General features: G+C 37.7%; 1 protein-coding gene across 3 annotated transcripts in view; it reads left to right on the forward strand.

The window, feature by feature from the left end:
* Positions 1-1,155: 1,155 nt before the first annotated feature.
* Positions 1,156-23,833, forward strand: part of cbfa2t2 (CBFA2/RUNX1 partner transcriptional co-repressor 2) — a 43,182-nt gene continuing 20,504 nt past the window's right edge. For 2 of the 3 annotated variants that reach the window (XM_084128128.1, XM_084128129.1), the window contains exon 1: positions 1,156-1,310. In XM_084128128.1, coding sequence (XP_083984254.1) covers positions 1,283-1,310 — 28 coding nt within the window. In that variant the 5' untranslated portion in view covers positions 1,156-1,282. Of the gene's footprint in view, positions 1,311-18,848; positions 19,001-23,833 lie in introns of those variants that run through there. The other variant, XM_084128130.1, reaches the window with a different exon arrangement.

The following is a 23,833-nucleotide window of genomic DNA, read 5'->3' on the forward strand; positions in this document are numbered from 1 at the left end:
TCTCAGACACCTCAGAAACCCATATAACAATATATGTTCTGTGTGTGTGTGCGTGTGTGCAACCAAAACTAATATAAGATTTTTCTAAAAAAAAAAAAAAAAAAAAATATATATATATATATATATATATATATATATATATATATATATATATATATATTAGAAAAAACGTATATTAGTTTTGGTATATATACACACACACACACACACACACACACACACACACATATATACATGTACACCTCAGGAACCCTATATAACATTATATATATACATATGTATAGCATTCCATCAAAACTTCTAAAAAATATTCTACTAATTTATTTTCTAAAATATACATCAGTGTTGATATTTTACAACTAAAACTATTTAAAATGTTTTTTTGTTATTTGAATTAAAGCTAAAATAAAATAAAATATACATATTGGACAGAAAAACTTAGGCTAACCTAGGCTAAAAATAGGCTAATAAACAAAACAAAAAATATTTTACAAATGTTATAAAAAATAAGTTTATGTTGAAGTACTAAAATGACTAAATCTGAAATAAAGCTAAATAGAAATATTTAAAGAAATTTAAATAAAATAAATTTGAAAAGATAAAAATAAAAGCTAATTTAAAATATTAATAAATACTGTATAAGTATATAAATTATAAAAAAGTATATAAATAATACTAAAATAACACATGCTGTAAGTGAGCTCATATTGATTGAGAGCCTGTATGGAATATTTATTCTTTTATAAACTTAGTTTAATATAGGCTAATAAAAAGTGTACTTTAATAGATTTAATATATGCCATGGTCCTGAAATTCACATAATGGTACATGACCAATATAAACCAGAGGAACAGTAGGCTATTATCATTGTATTTGTTTGTATGTATGTGTAGGACATTTGAGGACACGTCCCATGGTTTTACCATGTTTTCTGGGAATAATACCAAAGTGATGCAATGGCATCATGTAATCATGTGTTATGGTATATGACACTATAATCATTCAGTAGGCTACCATAATATACATTAAAGTAACATCTGGTAGCATCACTGTATGGTATCACCACTGACCAGATTCATTGTAAGAGCTCCTCCTCCAGTAATAAACATGCCAGAGATGCTATCAGTGTGTTCAGACCCCCATCACACACACACACACACACACACACACACCCCGAGTCCGTGGAACTATAGTGAAGGAGACTGGACTACAAAACCACTCAACACACACACACACACACACACCTCGGCTAGAGTCTGTCAGCGCGCGAGAAGAGCTCAGGATGGTCGGGATTCCGGGCGCGTTCCAGTGTAAGTGCACTAGTGATTGTGTGTGTTTCTTTGTAGCATTTTGTGCAATTGTCTTACAGTAGCCTAAGGCGTATTGCGCCATGTCAACAGAAAAATATCAACAGAACAGCGATAATAACACATATTTAGTGGTGTATGGCGAATTTTCCATTTATGGTATACAATGATTACAGTCGCTATTGTTTTGACTGTAATGTACCGTTCTCTCAAAACGTGTATTATTATTTTCAAGTCAGTCAGTCTGCGCATGCGTCATACGAGCAGCGCCTCCGGGTCACGAGCGTTCGAAACTCCCGCGTTCTTCTGCGTTCTATTTGTTGGAACGTCAGAACGCGTTCGGTGTGAATATTAAACGAAATAAATGGCACATCGCAACAAATTTAACATAATATATTCAAATGGAACGTCAGTTCATGAAGCTTTCGGGATTTTTTAACTGGTATTTTAGGGACCGTTCGGTATTTATGGAAGGGGCCACCGGAGGAAAATAGGGGAGGGTCATGTCTTTTTATTCTTTGTTGAGGGGAGGGTCATCCAACTTTTTTTAGTCTAGGGGGAGGGTCACCCAACTTTTATATTCATTAAAACAGCAACATTTCAAAGTGGCTTGTTTGGTGCCATTTTTTTCCATTTAGCTCCATGTTGATCTCGCGTTATCAGCCCCCCTTCGATATCAGATGGGTCTGACCCAACAAAAATCCAGTTTGGCGCTGTTTGACAGTGCGCGCGCACTTCAGTTCGTGCATCATGTCAGAACAGAATGCCAAAGAAATGTTTACCCGGCAAAGACTTAAAACACGAGCAAATAATGAACTGTTGTTAAGTGCACAGTGTCCTGTGAGTGTAACTCTACCGCTGCATTAACATGTGATGTGAATGTACGTCGAGTTTAACAGTATTGGGACTGAGGCGCCAGAACTGCTGATAGAATGTGCGCTGTAGGGCGATACTGCATATTTTAGTTTCCATTCTTATTTTGTTTCCACGATGTGTAAAATGTAGGGCTACCACCAGCCGCGGCGCTACCATTGGGCATTTTAGGTCCGGGCCCACCCATTTTCTACTATGGTTTTGTACGTTTCTTCATTCGGATCTATTTGCGATGATCGATCCAAATTCTAAACAAACAGTTTACATGCTTCGTCCTTGTTACATTATTCATTAAGATAATAATTAATAAATGCACGCATAATTATCAGAACTTGATAAATGTTGCAGATATGTTTTACATGCATGCACAAACAAATGCCTTTCAACTTGTGTGTGCAAAATTCAGAATAAAATGAATGTGCAGCAATTTGTACAGATACAGAGTCTGTAGGCCTACTGTGTTGTTACCATTAAATAAGCTCATTTAGTTTCATTTTTGTTAAAATATAATAATGTTATTTTTTCATCTATGTTGATGATGAAAAGTGAACCGCACACACGAGTACGCAATATCGAGAGACATGGAGCGGGTCAGACATGATTTTGACCACTTAAGTTTTGTTTTGCAGAAAACGATTTTTTTAAGTGAATTTCGTTTTGTATAAATTGTATCTTAATTTTAAAAAACAATTTTATCAACCAATTGCCAAATACAAAATATAGCAGACAACACAATCATCATGCGCCCGCGTGGTCACTTGCACTGCTCGTAAACAGGAGCGCATCTCATCCTAACTTAACGAAACTCAGCATATGCCTCACAGACATGAAATATATTTTAAGAAAGCTTGAAATGTCTTTTTAACAATTTAAAACGAAAAGAAATAATGATGTGCATTTCTCTCTATAGGCGTGTTCACTACTACGGAGATGGCGATCGTCAACTTCATCTTTACAGCTGTTGTTGCTGTTAATAAACTAAAAATAATAGGCTTATAATTTTATTAAACAATAAATTAAATTAAATTTTTATTGTATTAAAAAAGCAACAAAAAAATCCTGTTTATCAATATTGTGTGTGTGTGTCGAAATAATTTGTCCGCAGCTGCTCAAAAAAAAAAAAAAAAAAAAACCGTCAAAAACCCCACTGTCAGTGTTTTGTAAGGAACAGGCAAATATGTTCAATATAGCAGGAGACATTTAAATAGTTTAAATAAAACAGTTATTTTTTATGTCAGTGTCGGCTAGACAGATGAAGTTGACTCGCGATTTTCGCAGCGCTACCACATCTTTAAATCACTATTAGTAGGCTATTATTTAAGTTAACATAAAATACATAGACCTACACCACAAAAACTAGTTGAGGATAAATTCGTTAAAATTGGGCGATTACAGTGAATGGACGTGACATTTGCAGTCAAAACTTAAAATAAAAATTCTCTGAAAATGCATTTATTTGAAACGTCTGAAAGGAGTCAAGACATTAGAAAAATATCAGTCTACACATGCGTTTTATATTTAATATGAGGGAAATACACATGTGACGTGACACAAATAAATCTTTAACTTTTAGGTGGCAAAATATTTTTTAGTAATTCTATAAATTACACTGTGCAAACCAAAATATATATACCCACCGGATGAATAAAGATCGGCCTCCACAGAACATAAAATATTATATTATTTTTATTTTATTTTTCGTGTTCGCATTTATGTGAAGAAAAAAAATGTTACGGGCGTGACAGTTCTCCATTACGAACATGACTGCTCTGAAGCGACTTTAAAAATTTCACAGAGACCTCAAACAGAAAGCACAAAGCCTTTCTTTAAAGTGAATTTCGTTTTTTTATTAATTTTATCTTAATTTTAATCAATGTTTCATCTGGATTTAATAAATAAGAAGTAGTCTAAATATAGTAGAAAATAGATAATCATGACACGGAGGCGCGGGCGAGTGAACTGGACTCTTGTCTCATAAATGAACCGAAACTCAGCGTAAGGTAGGCTACTTGCCTCACAGACCTAAGAAATATATAGAAAGCTTGAAATGTCTAAACAGAACAATTCATAAGAAAGAAAACAGACTGCTTTCTGCTTATGAAATGTGCATTTCTCTCTGGCGCGTCCTGAGAAGATCGCGACGCATCGTCAACTTCATCTTTGCAGTAGACACAGAAAACACTTGTTTATTAATAAACAATTAAATTGTCTCCTAGCTATATATGACATATTAATAATCATTACTTTTGCCGGTTCTTTGTGACAGCTTTTAGATGCTTTATTCGCAACGCCACCCACATGTTGAACGAGTCACACCGCATCAGCACCGAAAACATGATTTTTTTTTTCAAAAATCGTGATACGAGCCGAATCGTAGGTTTGGTCTATCGTTACAGCCAAGATGAGAAAGCAAGAGTTTATGGTTTAAAAAAACAAACAAACAATGGCTATCTGAACATCTTTGCCAAGCGCAAACCAGTACAGAAGTAGGCTAATCAATAAATTATCGGGGAGGGTCATGCCTTTTTTCACAATCATTTTGGAGGGTCCTAGAAAAATTTATTGCTGGCGAAGGGAGGGTCATGTCTTTTTTGACAACAGATCTCAAAACTCCTCCGGTGGCCCCTTAAATAAATAACGAACAGTCCCTTAGTGACAAGACGTTTTGCTCACTTTATCATTAAATTGTGCTCATTTTATCCATTTGCAAATATTTTGTACAATGTTTATGATGATGTCAGATAGCAATACCACAGTATGTTAGGCCACCACTGATTGCCATATTCATATATTTACAGTAAATGATAAAATAATCTTTATGCTTTTAATTTTTTTATAGGCTATCACTAAAAGTAATAAACTCTGTTGAATTATTAATAAATAATGTACAAGTTATAAGGTACTTAAAATACCACAGCATTGGCATAGATTTCTATGGTATGCTTATGAAAAACCATGGTACTTTTCTGTAAGTACCATGGTATTACGATAATATTCTTGGAGTAGCCTACCATATACCATGGTATATGAAGTACCTTGATATCATCTCTGCAGTTTTTTGTAAAGGTGGTGTTACCATGTTATATGTGTGTGTGGATATTCTACTCCCATGATTGTTTGTTTGGACACTAAAATGATGGGCATATCATGGTATTCTTTGAAGTTCACTGATGAAAAATAAGGTCCTGTGCTATATTTTCATGCTAATCCAATGGTTTGTGCTTGGTAAGGGCAAGCTGTCTGTAAAGCATGGTAAACCAGCTCTAATCTGTTTTGAGGGTCGGAGACGGACCCTCTCTTGTGTCTCACTGGAGGATTTGGCGTTAATCCCTTCAGCAAAGTTTCACACCATCTGGACTTTAGTGCAGCTCAGTGGACTGATCTACAGGAGCACAGTGTGTGTGTGTGTGTGTGTTTACAATGAAATGTCATGGTGCCACAGCAGCGCTGTCGGGGTCACTCGTGCTCGAGAATAACGCAGGCCATTGTTTTATCCCTGGGGTTTGTTTCTTTGGCCTGAATAACTAATGCATCTGATAGCTGATGATGTTGAAGATCATGTGATGATCGTTTTGTCCACTTGAGGGCGTGATGTAGTTGAAGATGTTGGATGTTGGTGATTGACTAGGCATGAGCTGAGAGTGAGTATCACATTGCCTGTGTCCAGTTTGTTTACAAAAAACATGTGCCATTGTATTTGTATGTAAATACCATGGCACATACATTTCAATACCATAGTATTACCATTGTATTATTACTGTGGTCAGTAATATTTTAGTACTATTTACATAGTATTTTTTAATTTTTTAATAATTAATTGTTTCACCATGGTACTTTGAAATATACCATGGTACTGAAACTCATATAGCATGCTATTCCAATGTATATCCCAAAATGCCATGGTAAATGTCCAGAAAACTTGCTAATGCTATTGTACATGGCCAACAAACCAAACCATGGTACTTTTTGTAAGTGTTCTTTAAAAAACATGGTAACACAATGGACCATTTCCAAAACATGAAATGTACAGTTTTGTCCAGAATCCTGTCAGCTTGAATGCCTGTGTCCATCCCTCTTTAATGAGCCTCTCATGAGTTTATGGTGCATAATCCATTTGGAAACATAAAGCTTTAGAACTTTGGTGTAATTTTCCCCTTCAGCTTTGGCTGTGTGTGTGTGTGTGTTGGGGTTGGTTAGATTCCGATCCTCTGACTTGAAGAAAGGAAACACAGGACAAAAGGGCCCTTCAGGTTTGAATTAGCACTTTAATTGCTCTTGGCTCTTGCTGTCGGGGTCTCCGGCGCTGGCAACGCGGCGTCCAGTCCTGTCGCGTGGGAGAGTTTGTGCACGTCAGAAAGAGAGAGTAAGAAGAGCGGGGAATGAGGCATGGGTCTCCACTTGGGTTTGAGCAGCTGTTAGCGTTTAAACGAGGCAATCTTGACCCGCTTTGGCTTCACGCTTCTCCTCTTAAAGCGGCTATGAGCTGCGTCATATTAGCAATCCAAGTCCCAGCCATTATAAAATGGATGCTCAGTGCACAAAGTTGCGAATGCTAAATCAGCATCGACTTTTATTCCTCTTTTTATGTGGTTGCAATGCCATAGATTCATAAAAAAGTGTTAAAACAGTGTTAAATTTGACTCTTAGTGTGTGTATGTGGACGCCATTGACCCCGTTCTTGTGTTTAGCCACTCAGCAGGCTGTTTTTTTGTGGGAGCGTGTACGCGCTTGTGTGTGTTGGATGGATTAGCTTGGAAGGGAAACACAACGCAGTAATTGACATCAGCTCCACCAGATGTTTCTCGTCGCCCACTGCTGCGCGGACAGGCTGTGGAAGATTGGATCCAGATGTCGAGGCTCCACAGCGAATAGTTCTCTCACCACCAGCGAGCGACTGTTGCCCAGAATGTCAGTTTTTTTGCTGGAGACACGGATTATTACAGGACCGGAGCGCCTGGAGTCGGGCCTCTGACCCCGTTTAGAAAAGTCCATTTCAGATTTCCTCATATGCTGCTGATTCATCACGAATATTAACCTCACGTGTTGACAACTGTCTTTGTTTTGATACACTTCATTGAGCCTAAAAATGAAAAGTCTCATCATTTAGTCATTATTTGCTCGCTCTGAAGTCCCGCTGCACAAAACCTTGCCCTCTCGAACCTCATTTAGACTCAATCATATTCTGTTCGGATTTTTCCATTTACTCTCCCTCATGTCATTCCAAACCTGTAAGACTTTCGTTCATCTCCGAAAAACAAATGAAGATATTTTTAATGAAATCTGAGAGATTTCTGTCCCTCCATTGACAATCTAAGCAACTTCCACTTTGAAGATTCGAAAAGTTAATAAAGAGATTGTAAAACTAATCCATAATGGTTGTACCCTGGAAATCCAGAGTTCTCGTGAGAGCACAAGTTGAATTTGCTCAGCGAGTTTTACTCTGGCGTCGAGTAATGATGCTTATTAAATATGCCCTTGTATCCGAGCTGCACCAATCACATCGGGTTATCTGATATAGGCGGGCCAGAGGCGAGATGACGACAGCGCTGTGACGTCGAAGTCATTAGTAAACATTGCAAGATGGCTATGGATGAACACCAGTTGTTTGAAACGGCTTTGGCCGCTACAATGAACGAGTTAGACTTGGCTTTTTATCTAAAAGAGGAACAGAAGACGGCGCTTGAATCGTTCCTTTGCAAGAAGGACGTTTTTGCTGTTTTGCCGACCGGATACGGCGAGAGTCTAATCTACCAGTTAGCTCCGCTGCTAGCTAAGCGTATGGGGCTTGTTGTGATTGGTCGTAGTGTTATCCAATTGCGTGCAGTGAGATTTTCAAATGCATGCTTGTTGCCGCCCCTCGAGCTGGCCGAGTTTCATTAGTCGATGCCAGACCATTCATCTTTCAGATTTAGGTCTGGATTTCCAGGCTATAATGGTTGAGCAGTTTAGTCAAAATGTTCTGAAGAGACTCGATCGCTTTATATGATGAGCAGACTGAATTTAGGCTTTTCTTAAGTGTAAGTAAATAATGACCATTTTTTCATTTTAGGGTGAACTAACCCTTTAATCTTCACAAATGAATCTTTTGAAGCCTAAATATAATCGGCAGAAGTAAAAAGCTAAAATTAGGCTTGACACAGTCGCATGACACCTTCGATAACGCTTTTAATCTTTATTTAAAAACATTTTCCCTGAATGTTTGAGTTAGGACAGTTTGCAGGATCTCGATTATAAACACGACGAGGCTGTGAAGCGAACCGTTCGGTGTGATGAAGTTTAATATCCGCCAACCTATGTAGTCCCATCTAGACACATGTTAGCGAATGCCTTTTTCAAGATAAATAAAAGCTTAAAAACATCACGAGATTCTGATGTATATCGAAGAATAAAACACGTAAATATCTTGAGCTTGTGTTCACACACAGACATTATCTCAGACATTTAATCAAAAACCCATTGACTTAAGTGTGCATGCAAGAGTTGTTTTTGACAACTTTTAAACTTAAATTTCAGATTATTCACATAAAACTATCGTGTGACTTCTAAAGACTTGGAATATCGCATGCTAGTCATATGGAGTTTTTTGGTTCTTCATCACCGATTGCTTTTTTTGTGTTTTGTCTGTTAAAGCTGCTCCGTAGTTTTGTCGCCATCTCTGTTCGAAATCTGCAATTGCAGTTATTCGCGGAATGATCAACATTACGTGGGTTGTGCCTCGGCACAGTGTGGATGAATCCAGTGTTTAGAGGAGAATGTGCGGCTGTCAATCACCGCTGGTGTGGATACTGGCATTCACAATCACAGATTCTACTTTTGGGAAGTATAACCAACATAAGAGTTTTCACCGGAAAATGTAATCTGAACAAGTAACATCCACTTTAGTTCTGACCAACTGAGGGGAAAAAGCATTGCAGTAAATCACGCTGATTAAATCTAACGATCGCTTATCATATCACGTCAAACAGTGCAAATTATACTTTGTTCTCAAATTGTTAATGTTATGTGGTAGATTTTTCCCTAAACCTAACTATCTGGGTCTCGTCTACAAATCGACGTTCCCATTCAATAATAGTCACCTAACTAACTTGCTTCCCTAAACTAGCTTCCTTCCTAAACTAGCTTCCTTCCTAAAACTAGCTTCCTGCGCAGGAATAAATCGACAAACAGACCTGCAAATGTCCTTTAAATGCTTTAATCACGGCCAGGAGATCTTCCCGAGCAGTTCTCAGGGAATCTCTCCCAAGAAGTAAGGCTCAGACCCATTGAGAATCCCACCAGAAAACACGGATACAACAGTTTTTATAGAATTGAGAAAACAAATAAGACTAACATGTCACCTTCAATATGATTGTTTCAATTGGTTCAAAAGCCCCAACCTTTTCCTCTGTCACTGGCACAAGCAAACTCTGTTTTTGTGATTACTTATCACAAGGTTTGAGAACTAGTCATCTGTCTAGTTTCACTTCCCCTATTTGTTATTTATACACACACACACACACACACACACACACACACACACACACACACACACACACACTCAAAGTCACAAGTTTTCCCCAAAGGGTTTGGACACATTTAAAAGCGAATGTCATTCCTGCAAGAAAAACAAATGTAAGTTGATGAATTAAAGTTTTAAATTAAAATCATTGACATGTTAACAACATCAGCATTGCGTGACTACATTTAAAGCCCTTCTGATATTATCCTTGTTTTCGCATGAGCCGGTTCCAGTCTCTCTTTTTCTGTAGCCGCTCCGAAGTCCTAACGAAGTCTTTCACGTTTTACAGCGGGTGAATCTCCAGCTGGTGATTGTCGTTTGAACCTTTCTGGATCCGCCATCAAATTGATCAGTTTAATTATATCAAGTGCTGCGAGAAAAGGCCATAAATCTCCAGCATCCTCACACTCATAGCCGACTAGCCGAGACTCTTCTTTATGTGTGACGTAATGACGCAAAGACGCAAATTTCCCGCGTAAATCCACCAGGACCACTGGAATAAAAAAACATTATTACAAGCTCACCGTTTTGAATCGAAGGCAAGCAGAGAGTTTTGAACACTGGCTGGTTATGTACTTGCTCAAACGTTTATTTTGGATCATTTTTAGCCCCAAAACAGTTACGGACTGCAGCTTTAAATGAAACAAATGTTCTTTTGTGTTCCATGGAAGAAAGCGATGGTGTGTAAATGATAACAGAACAAACATATTTTTCGCTGAACTATTCTTTTAAAGAGTTGTTCCCAGATTCCTGGAGCATCGATGCGTTTTGTAGTCTGTTCTGCAATCGTCTGCAGGGGCTGATGGTTATCTGTGATCAGCTGATCCGCCTGTTGCCAAAACAAAGCTATACGAGTTTGGAGGGTTTGGAGTCTTTCTCCTCCTGAACGTGAGTGTGGGATTATTTCGGGACGGATGATCTGAACTTTTTGCTTCTTTCTGCACCGGTGGGAGTTTAAAGAGGGACAAAGACGGCAGTCATTGAGGAGTCTATCAGGGAGGAGCGTTTAAGAGCTTGTGAAAGGGGCTTATCATGCCATTAAAGCTTTTTAAGACCCCCACCATACACACACACACACACACACACACACACACATACACACTGCTTGAGAACGACCCCTCCACCTCCTTCACCCATATTTCTGTGGAGTTTAGGAATATTTTCTGGAACTTTCTGAAATCTCAGGTTCAGATTCAAGAAGCTTTACATTAAACCAAAACCGTTAGACGCTGATGCACAGCTGAATCTCTTGATCAAATATCCAGGTACTATTTTACCTAAAAAATAAACAAATAAATTATATTTTTAAGACCATTAAGATATTTTTTTGCATTGTAACATTGTTTTAATGACAATAATATAATTTTCTCTAAAAAAAAAAAAATCTATATTGTAATATAGTAATTAACTTTAATAAAACAAATAGTACCATTATGTATACTTATACAAGTGTACTTTACAATTTAAATAATGTAGCTTTTTATTTTGCATCACAGAGAATGAGAATGAGATTTTTTTTAGCTTTTTCTTAATTTCTTATTACCAAAATCTTATGGAAAAATCATTTTGCATAAATGAAATCATTTATGCAAAAACAAATTCCACAAGATTTTGGTGTGAAATATTAATATTTTTTATAATGTATCTTTGAAATATTCTTGACAAGTTTTTGTGAGATTCCCCCATACATACAATTTAAAAATGAAAATAAAGCTAGCGTTTACACTATTCACATTACACTATTCTCTCTCTCTCTCTCTCTCTCTCTCTCTCTCTCTCTCTCTCTCTCTCTCTCTCTCTCTCTCTGTCTCTCTCTCTGTCTCCCTCTCTCTCTCTCTCTCTCTCCCTCTCTCTCTCTCCCCCCTCTTCCCCCCCCCCTCTCTCTCTCTCTCTCTCTCTCCCTCTCTCCCTCTCTCTCTCTCTCTCTCTCTCTCTCTCTCTCAATTCTCTCCCCCCCCCCCCTCTCTCACTCCCCCCCCCCCCCCTCTCTCTCTGTGTCTGATGGGAAATCCAGCTGTTTTGTGGCTGTTAGTGCCCCACGGACTATATAAAAAAAGAGCGGATCAAACTTGCCTTCAGTCCAGACTGTGAGAACTGACCAGAGCGTTGACATTGAGACCTGGTGTGTGTGTGTGTGTGTGTACTGTGTAACTCTTTCCCATGCTTCAGGCCATACGGCCGCATTAAACAGGATGTCTGTGTCACATTTCAATGATCCATTATATTTCTCCTGTAGAATTGGCAGCAGTGCTTCTGAATGAACGTGAGAGTGAATGAGACGCTTTATTTTTGTCTGTTTCTGTGAGTGTGTGGAGTGCTGTAATGATGATCTCCCCCATGAAATACTCCCGTGGATATGAGTGAGATTTCCAGCATGTGAACGTGAGTGAATGAATCAGTCCTGTGAGTCGGTTCTTTTCAGTGAACCAGTTCGTGAAATACTGAACAATTCATTTGTGAAAACATTCTGTAGGCTCTGTTCAAACCCTAGTGAGCTGAGTTGTTACCTACATAGGCAGCATACTACCTTAAATGACACCTCATATGTTAACATCTGTTTAAAGCTTAACAGATAGGCAGTGTAAATTATGTTAGGTCATTAGGTTTTAAAAAATGTGATGTAAAGTAACGGATGAATCATTTTTTGGACTGGTTCATTAAAACAAACTGTTTGAAGTGAAACAACCGATTCACCAAAATGATTCAGGCATTCCAGCACTAGCAAACATGCCAAAGGGATTGTGGGAAACGGTGGTCTTGACAAGCCAGAACAGATCCTGCAATCCAACCTTAGGGAAGGCATGCTTACACACACACACACACACACACACACACTCGAGATCCCCTTTCCCTTCTTATCTGCACAACTATAATTAAGTCCTTGGTTTACATTGTAAAAAGCCCCATGGGTGCTCTCTTTGTGTCTCTCTCCGTCTCTCTTTCTGTCTCTTTCCCTCCAGGTGTTCTCTATACATACTCCATCTGAACCACCTGCAAACACAGGTGTGTGTGTGTGTGAGTGTGTGTGTGAGAGAGTGTGTGTGTGTGTTTGTGCCAATAACACAGCTGCTCTCATGCCTTGAGGCCAAAAATGGACTGAGAATTCAGAATAAACACAGGTGTGCTGGAGGAGAACCAGAGATATAGACTTTTTTCTGGTTTTAATCTGTTTTTCTGCTGCTCATACTATTTATGATGCATGCATTATATGTATTTGCATATGCAATATTTGTGTGTGTTTATACACATGCATATGCATGTTTGTTTGTATGTATGCAAGTAAAAAGAAGAATTAAGGAGAATAAATTATGAATAATTTTCTGCCATTGTGTGAATATGCAATTGTAAAAAAGTAATGTAACAGTCCGTAATCTGATTATGAGTATTTTAAAATGTAATATTAAATACAACATTTTTGGAATCTGATTATGTAATCCAGATCAAATGTGATCAGTTATTCCAAGCATACTTGACCTGCTGACTGCTTTGACTAATACAGTTTCACATTTTATTAGTATGCATGTTTTTAAGCAGCATTTAGCGCTATGCTACTATTCTAATCCGAACACAGTCTCTTTCATCGAGTCTCTTTCTCTCATCTTGTCTTAGATTTCGTTCGGCATGGATCCCACACGTAATAGCCCAACACACAGCTCTTTGTGTCTCCCCATTACAGCTGTGTTATCTCTTCCATGCTTTCATCCCACTCGGATGAAATTACGGACGCATTTTATTTCAATAGCGCTACATGTATCTGATACATACACCTCCAAATCAGGCTCAAGGTCACTGCCTACGTCCTTCTTTCATTACGCAACGGCCTCAGAAAGCGTTCAGATATGTAAATCACACCTACAAATGTGTGAATGTCATTGCACTAGAAAACTAAGACATAAATAAGACATAAAGGTTTCTCATGCATTTGAATGGACAAATGTTTTGCTTTGATATTTTGTATTCAATGCAATGACATTCAAGACATTCGGCTGTACGTGTTGACTAACTGAATAAAGTGATCGAATAGAAGTCTTAAATATAGTCTGGAGGTTGTTTACACTGGAGCGTCGTCGTCAGACCTGGTTTGGGACTTGACCTCTTCGGTATGGAGCGGTGTGTGTTTCTCTAATCTACTTCACATCAGTTCTTCTCTTGTAAAACAAGGCAGTGAATTCCTCTTCGTCATTTTAAAAGAGATTCCCAGAGAAACCTTCAGTTCACAAGGTTCATGCCAAGAGCCTGCTGTTCTTGGACACTTTTAGCTAAATAATAAAAGATCAATGTGTTAAATATGAAATGCAGAAAATGCAAAATAACCATTTTCTGAATTAAACATGCAGCATCTTGAGGTCACATGACACACCGTCGTATAATGCTGTTATTTAAACATTTATTGTATTGTTGCACATGCAATTTTTTAAATACACTGGTGATGCAGAAACAATTTTCACTTAGAAATTGCAAGGTAAATTTCACAAATAATTACAAAGAAATGCCAATTAACACTTTGAATTAAACCTGGAATTTTGAAGTAGAAAGATAGTATTTTTTACTGTGTACTTGGTAGTATATAGTGTGTATACTGCGAATTATTCACTTCCATTTTGGCATCAAACAGCTTGTATTGTACTAGTTCTGAGGGACAAACATAATAACATTAATAATTTGCATGCATGAACAAATATGACGGTTCCATCATGTTTAAGATTGAGAATGGATCAGGGTTGCTGTGTATATACTGCTCATTTGATGGTCATTATATCTGTCTGACAGTAAAGTGTGTGTGTGTTGTCTCTCTTCTTGGCTCCCAAAGTGGAAACTTTAGGGTAGTGTTGCCAAGAGAGAGTGTGACCCACCTCTCATAAATTGTAAGTGCAGACTCGTGCACACACACTCGGACAGACGCAGTGTTGGGGAGAAACTAACTTCTAGCTTAGCAACACTAAGCCAGTATAGTGTGACAGTGTACGAGCTGAACGGTTTGGGGGAGGGTTTGAACACTCCAGACCGAATGAAAAACAAGCATACTACTTACTGAATACTGCATATAATACTGCATGGCACATTTTTACAAATAATTGTATCATTTGCATGCATTTTTAAGCATTGCTGTTTACACTAGTGATTTCAAATTCTTTAAGCGCTATATGCCATGAAAGACAACTCGTTTCACTATACAGGTGAAACTCGAAAAACTAGAATATCGTGCAAAAGTTCATTTATTTAAGTAATTCAACTTAAAAGGTGAAACTAATATATTATATGAACATTTTCAAAATTTCTGAGATTTTGAATTTAGGGTTTGCATAAGCTGTAAGCCATAATTATCAAAATTATAACAAATAAAGGCTTGAAATATATCACTTTGCATGTAATGAGTCTATATAATATATTAGATTCACATTTTAAGTTGAATTACTGAAATAAATGAACTTTTGCATGATATTCTAATTTTGCGAGTTTCACCTGAATGCATGCGTGGTATAGAGCATGTGAGTAAGGGCTGTCACTTTTTTGAGTTTTTCGATTTTTGAGACATAAGTGTTCATTGAATCGATTGTAAAATCGATTTTCCATGTCTAAAGACCTTTCCATTTTAAACGCCATATATAGGCAAATCCACGGACAACTAACAAGCATTAGGATGAACGTAAAGAGGGCGCTTGAGACGCGCACAAGTCAGCAATATTCCTGATGATTTATTGGCGTGAAGTTTCGTGCACAATGACAAACAGGAGTGCAACATTCTCGAAAAACAATAAGCAGAGTAGACTGCCATAACATCACTGAAAAACATCACTGCAGGCTTCAGCATGGCTGTGTTTACCATTGGAAATGTCAAACAAATTTCGCCTACATAGGCGATTGTAGATCGTAGCCCGAATCTGTATCTGTATGCATGAGACTGTCTGCATACCGGCAGAATTCACAGTTTTGTAGTAAAAAGAGACACATTATGCAGAAGGATAATTTGCTGTTATGTGTGTGTGTCAGAGCCTGCAGTTGCTGTGTGACGCGCGTTCGCTGTGGGTGTATCGTGACGAGCTGGACGCGCTCAGAGAGAAGGCCTTAAAATCGATTCCCTATTTTCGTTTTCGAAACTTGTGTTGGTTGGTCCGATCGATTGTGCAATCGATTTTCAAACGTAAAGTGACAGCCCTAATGTGAGTATTGCATATTGAGGGTTTTTTTGCCACGTAATTGGGCTTCAACGGTCAACATAAACAGCTGAGAAGGAAAACGCATGTGTATCAGTATATTGGATCTGTGCATTCGGTCTTAAAGTGACAGCAGCCTAATAATCCACTGCTGTCTGTGTCATTAATGTGAATCTAACAACAAAAGACAGAGAGAAAATCACTCACTGCTCTCTGCTGTTTTCAACTGAGTGCATTACCGGGTGACCCCAACTCACTTCTGGGGACCCCAAACTAGAAGTAAACACACACGCAAAACTCTTTCACACACGTCTCCCCACTTACATACAAACACACTCTGTCTGTATGTCTTGTAAGAGGAGTCGTGTGTGTGTGTGTGTCAGGCTTTACTTAAACTAATGGCTCCCAGGCGTGCAGCGCGGCCAGACACACTGGAGCCGAGAGCCGAGCAGGAATGCCACTACAAACAGAGAGAGAGAGAGACTGACGGACGCGGAGAAGTGCTTGGAAAGAGATTTTGGTGTGGAGGAGATTGGATGTGGATTTGGAACAGCAGTCCGCTCAGTGTGTGTGTGTGTGTGTGTGTGTGAGAGAGTTCAGGACGAGTGTGTTCACATCTGTCGCCCTGCTGCGTTACGTCCACAGATGGAGGAAACGTCTTGCAGATGGAATTGAAGGATTGTAACGATCTGGATAGAAACAGGCTCCTGTGCTCTTTATAATGCGTTTAAAAGAGCATTCGCACCCAAAATGAAACAATATGACTCGTGCGCTTTACATGTGCTCTCGATAAAGGTTCCAAAAGGGCGGATTTTAAATGTTTGGTTCCAAAAAGAATCAGAAGTTCTTAAAAGAACCGTTTTTCTTTCTTAGTGTAAAGAACGTTTTATGATCCAAAAAAAAGCTTTTTACATTATAAAGAAACTGGAAAAATTCCATGGATGTTAAAGGCTCTTCATGGGAACCTTCGATACCAATAAAGAACCTTTATTTTTTTTAAAGTATGCAGAAATCAATGTTGTTTTGGAGTCATTTGTTAACATGTTAACATAATACTCCTAATAAGCACAGAAAATTTCACTGCACATAGAATTATTAGGTATAATAGTCAAGATTAGCGTTATTCTCTTGCTTTGTCTGCTATCTTAGATGTTTTTCCACACAGTCTCAGTGCATTTTGGTATTGTCTTCATCTTGAAGTATACTTGAAGGAAAACTGCTTTAGAATTTGGCTAAAATAAGGCGTTTCAGAAGGCAGCGTGAGCTTTTGTGTTGTTTGTTGCCTTAAAACGCTCTCTAGGTAGGCAGCACACTTTAAAACAGAGCTAGTCTTCTGTCATTCCCAGCACACACAGTGTTTTTCATTGGAAACAGGCCTTCTGTGGCGTCTCCATATGTGGCGTAATGGCCACACACTCCTTTCAGATGCATTTCTGAGCAGAAAGTCTTTTTTTTGTTTAAGCCAAGCTTTATAGATGTGCATTTACATGCAAATGAAGGGAGCTGGTGTTAACACTCATCAACTCGAGTAGCGGCCCAAACACACTCCCTAAAGCACAGACCACTGTTTGTTCTCAAGCAACAGGTTTTACATCACTGGTTTGATTTTTACTCTCTCTATGCATGCAATATTTATGATAAACGGCATACGATGAGCTAGTGTTGAGTTAATTCTGATCAGGATTTTTTTTTTCTGAAAATTTAACTAATATATAATATATTAAATAATAAATATATTTTATGTACTATCATATATATCTTTTTTTTTTTTTTTTACATTATATTTACTTTAAAAAATCTCAAAATGCACAAAAAAAAAAAAAACAAGCTGAATGATGATTTCTTTCTCAGGTGATAATCTCCAGTATTGACTGATTAATCAGGCTTGCTGATGTATCGCTCTGTCACTAAACATGATGAAGTCTTGTTATTCCTGCTCGTATCACGTTCCCTTCTCTCTCTGTGATGCCGAAGTCTCTGAGAGTGAGGTCATGCACTTTTTACTTTTCTTTTTTGGACAGGAGGAGAGATTGGCCGCTAGTCGGGGTTCTGTTTATTTGTCCAGGAGTAGATGGAGAAAGAGATAGAGAGCATGTGCCACATGACACCATATTGCAGATAATGTTTCTTATTACATGTCAGACTTTATTAAACTTCGCCTTCCTCGCCCCAGGTGAACAGAAAATGATCTGACATCATGCACATGTGAGGGATTTATTCATAATCATTCGTTTAGAAAGTTTTAAATGTCTGTCCCATCAAACAAGCAAACAAATATATAAACATATTATCGGTATATTATAAAATTGCGAACATAAAACACACACACACACACACACTAACCCTACCCCTAAACCTACCCATCACACACACACACACACTAACCCGACCCCTAAAACTACCCATCACAAACACACACACACACACACACACACACACACACACACACACACACACACACACTTACCCTACCCCTAAACCTACCCATCACACACACACACACACACACACTAACCCAAACCCTAAACCTACCCATCACACACACACACACACACACACACACACACACATACAGACATTATAAGTATTTCTAGCTCTGTGCTCTTAGTGTGCATCAACAATTGAATTCTCCCGAGCAATCCTACAAGAAACATGTAACATCAGTGCAATCTTTGAGCAATAATAGCAGTGTTTGCATGTGAACAGCGTAGATGTTGAATAATTCAGGCTATAGTAACGACACACACATTATGAGGTGTTATGGGTAACTACTCCCTCCCTTTAACTGGCATGCACTGTGTTTAGCCTTTGAGTGCCAGAGCAGTTAGTTATGTTAATGAGTCTCCTTTGGTTTAATGCATTGAATAGAGCAGCGGTTGATTGGCCCAGAGCCACACAGTGGGCGGGATTTATGCGGTGACATCATCAGCAATGCAGACAGCACAGAGAGAGAGAGAGAGAGAGAGAGAGAGAGAGAGAGAGACTTTGTAAATCCCATAACCCATCTGGAGTCCATCTGTGCCTCGCTGGCGGTGGGAAGGACTCGACTGCGGCGCTCACATATGTGAGAGAGTTGAGACACATGCCTCACATATGAACGAGCAACAAGAGTGATTTACATTGTTTGGAATAAGACACGAGCAGGAGAGGACTATCATAGAGAGGAGGTGAGCTTCATCTGTGTGTGTTACTCTATTCCAGAGCTGCAGAAACCAGGAGCTTGTGCTTGTATCCTCAGCATGGTATTACTATGGTACTTTTATGTGTGGATTTAAGGGTCTGTGGAGAACTTGGTGTTACAAACCGTTGAAAATACGCCATGGAAAAGCATTATAACAATATGATTTATTATAAGAAGTACCATGGTATTCTTGGAAGCATCATTGTAAATAACATGGTACGTGGTACTTTACTATGGTACTTCAACAGTTCTTTCTTCACAGTAAGAGTTAGTACTTTTTGATTTAATCATCTGACAGACATGAATATACCGTGGTATCATAAAATTTGGTAATGGTTTAAAAATACACACATGCACTGCTGTCATAGTCCATCTGTTTAGTGCATCTTAATTACTACATTAATGTGTTATATATGTCGTATTATTATTATTATAATACTATATGTTTAAAATTACAATAATATGAATGGGGTTAAATGAATGCAAATTTACTTACTAGATTTGTTATGTTTTTTATAATTATTAATATATACACACCATATTCATCATGCATATATATATATATATATATATATATATATATATATATATATGGAATAATCTGGGAATTTTTAAACAGTGATTTGGGGGCTTTAAAGAGGTCAGTCATGGAAATGAACAACATCATGGAAAGTGTTTCAGTTCCACTGTAAAATATTTCATCATCTAAAACTGCTCTTTGTGAGTGTAATCGCTTTAAAAACGTGAATCAAGTGTGATGGTTTGTGTCCCGGTTCCACGTGGCAGAAGCTTCAGGTGTGCTGAGATGCCAGAGGAGAGAGTTTGAGTTCATGGCTTTAACTTGAAAGAGTGAGCTGTGCATTATTAGTTTTGTGCACGGATCAAACAATTAGGAATTAAAAGGTTGTCAATGCAAATCCCTCAGGATTGTGTCATACAGTAAGAATATAGAGCTGTAAATCATGTTTGAGTTCATATTGAGATCTCTTGCGTTTCATTGTAGACTTTGGCAAATCTTAGCTTTAGTTTTAATCTCTTTTGAAACTCTAGATTCGATCACATTGTAATTTCGGTTTTGAGATATTTGAGAGCTGGACTGATGTTCGTCTCTGAGCGGTGTGTGTGTTTCTGCAGGTCTGCTGTGTGTCACTTTAACACAATCTCCAGCCTGAGGACGACTGCACACCGTCAGACTGACAGCACAGTGTGTGTGTGTGTGTTATTTCTTTTTTCACTGTAGACTTGCTGTCTGCTTTTCTGCACAAACTCAGAACTTTGGACTGGAATCTAACTAGTGCTGAAAGCACATTTTAGCACCATTTCTAGTGTTTTACTTCAATACTTTGCTTGAGATATTTACTGTACCTTAGTAGAGTGATGGAATCAGTTCATAATACTATAGTAGATTTATATACTACCATTCAAAAGTTTGGGGTTGGTAATATATTTTTTAATATTTTTTAGAAAGAAGTCTCTTCTGCTCTCCACGGCTGCATTTATATGATCAAAAATACATGCAAAATTGTGAAATATTATTATAATTTAGAATAGCCGTTTTCTATGTGAATATATTTTAAAATGTAATTTATTTCTGTGATCAAAGCTGAATTTAGCATCATTACTCCAGTCTTCAGTGTCACATGATCCTTCAGAAATCATTCTAATCATTCTTAAATTCACATTTAATCAATTTAATGTATCCTTTATGAATAAAAGTATCAATTTCTACTTTAAGTATCAAACATTTGAATCAGAATCATTGATATTTTGAGTTGTTTTCAATTTATTTTTAATCATTTTGTTGTGTGCGTTTTTATTAGTGTCTAATTTTAAGTTTTAATTTATTTACTTAATAACTAAACTAAACTAATAAATATTGCACTTGCAACTATAGCTGAAATATTTAAAATATTTAAATAAATAAAAAATGTTCATTTAAATTCAAGTAATGAAAATTATTTTAGGGTTTTAGTAAATGATAATAACTTTTAGTTAACAGTAATAACCCTAGTGTGTATATCATGTTCACCTACAAAAACACCAACAAGTACTGTTGTATATGAATATGATGAGGTCATGTCACACACACACACACACACACACACACACACATCTATAGAGCAGCTGTTGAGTAACGCTGAAGGCAGGAAGTTCCACATTAGCTCTACTAAAGCAACGCTAACTGTCGTCTTGTCATCAAGGCAGCGACGGATCCGAGCGATTAGCCTTAAAACAACCGTTTTACTGTTGCGTGTGATGGAGGTGTGTGTGCGGCCGCGCTCAATCACACCATTGTCCCGCTTGCCGTTAAAACCTTTGACCTCCTGTGTGGTCCGGGGGTCTGTGGGACATCAGAACAGCCTCTCGTAGCCCTAGTGAAGATGTAGCGCTGGGTGGCTTGTGCTTGATGACCCCGAACAGCACGTTCTGGAGGCCCTCAGGGGCCCTGAAGGAGTCTAGCTTCAGACGGTTTGTCTTTAAGGGCCCCATAATTAGAGAAGATCTAACGGAGCTTGACCCAACGCTTGGTGTGAACGTGAGAGCGATGCTATCAAAAGCATGGTACTTTTTATATTTACTATGGTACTAAATGATTAGCATATTCATGCATCAAGGAATTTACATCGTACTCCTAAACGAATACTATGGTAAATTAATAGTAAAAAGCACACTTTTTGGTAGTATTTTGTGTCAAACTTTTCTTAAGTAATTTTAGTATGATTTATGCAAGTATCAATTCATATTTAGAATTTGCTTTTATTTTTTTATTTTTTTTTTGTTTAAGTAATTTTGGTATTTGCTTTTAGCATTTTTATTAAATATGTCTTCAGCTTTAACTTTTGCATCTAATGTGCATATTTTATTTTATTTCAGCCATTTTTCAGTTAAAAAAAATAGTTTTAGTTAACAATAACAACACACTGACAACTATCAGATATACACCGTGGTACTGTTTGATTTACCGTGGTATTTAAATGCTACAGGATTCATGTATCGATCTCCATAAGTGTCACATATATATTGTTCATATTTAGTCCTGATAGTGGACCGCGTGTTGTACATCTGGACTTCAGGCCTGAGACGAGACACAGCTGGTGCAGGGATAGTTTTGTCTGGAGACTCTGCTTATATCAGAACAGAGAAACACTGACATTAACATTTCAACAGACTCTTATCGACTCCGCTTGATCTCTGTGTTTCTAAAATCAAGTGGAATGAGCCAATCAGAGCAGCCGTTGAGTGATTGATAACCCGGCCAATCAATTAGTCCCACTGAGGTCAGAAGGGCAGCAATTCAATGAGCAGATGCTTCCGATGAGCCAAAGGACAGTGGCTTTAGTCCTGACACACACACACACACACACACACCGGATGCCAAAAGCTTTTGCACAAGCAGTTTCCTATTAGTGGACATTACTTTTATCATCAGTGTGTCAATAACTGTTTCCTTCACTTAATCATGCAAATGTGCATCTAAGTGTGTGTGTGTGTGTGTGTGTGTGTGTGAATGTGTGAAATCCTTATAAATGCAGTCTGACATGCAAATACATCCACAACAGTTTGCAGTGAAGAAGTAAAAAGATAAATAAAATATGGAAACAACTCAAGCAAAGTTCAAAAATCACTACTTTGATGATATTTTGTGTTTACCATACATATTCAACATTGATAATAATCATAAATGTTTCTTGAGCATCAAATCATCAGCTTTGAAACATCTATTTTAGATTGTAATAATATTTCTACATTTTTACTGTATTTTCGATCAAATAAATGCAGCCGTTGAGCAAATTATCAAATTATTTTAAAGCTACTGTAAAATTAAAGCTACTGTAAAATTAAAATTAAAGCTACTGTAAAATTAAGCTACTGTAAAATTAAAGCTACTGTAAAATTCTCAAATTATTTTAAAGCTACTGTAAGTTTAAACTCCTATAGTGCATCTCAGATGTTGCTGTACAATACAAACAGATCTTCAAATGCTAATGAATCGCTTTGACTTTAAGCTCATTCTGTTCATATAACCTCTAAAGATCTAAAAGCGGCAGTAAATCAGCTTGCGATTAATGCGCTGGAAAGGTCCGAATCGTCTGCATCAGTTTGGCGGGTCAATGAACCGAGGCTCAGACGTTAAAGTGAGTTAAAGTGAGTGACGTTGATGAGCTCGGGTCGTTTTAATTGAAGAGCTGAGAGGACTGAACATGTGCGGGCGGACTGTGACGTGTCATTTGCTCTGTTGTCAGGATACACAAGGCTTCAACCTGTTGCATGCTGCGAGAGAGCAGCAGATGTGTGTGTGTGTGTGTGTGGACTGATAGGCACCAGGTGCAGCTTTTGTTTTGCCTTCCTTTCTTTAACTCTCCCTCCGCCTCCCTCTCCTCCTGTCAAACTCCTCTTTTCCTCTTTTCTCCCCACAGGAACTTTATTGCTCAGATGTTTTGCTCTTTCAGAGATCAGGACACTTAACGGAGATATTTCTCAGTTATGTTTCTTCAACTTTTTCTCAGATGTTTCTCCTACAATTCTTTAAATGAGACTCAAAGAGTTGTCAGTATAAGAACACAGAGCTTTAAAATGAACACAGATCATTTGAGTTTATATTGAGATTTGAGTGCAGGGATAATATCTGAGATCGTTTTATTAATGCGTTTTATTATTCGCATTTAGTATTATGTTTGCTGTTCGCAGCCCGTCAGAACTGTGTCTGGATTCAAGGCAATTTTATTTAAGATAAATTCCAAGAAGTTCGTAAGTACATTTCTTAAAAAAATATTTTCTTAAGAACAAAAAAAGACAGGCTTTGTTTTTGTTTTTCAAC

This window comes from Abramis brama, assembly GCF_963993115.1.
Source record: "Abramis brama genome assembly, chromosome: 11".
NCBI lineage: Eukaryota > Metazoa > Chordata > Actinopteri > Cypriniformes > Leuciscidae > Abramis > Abramis brama.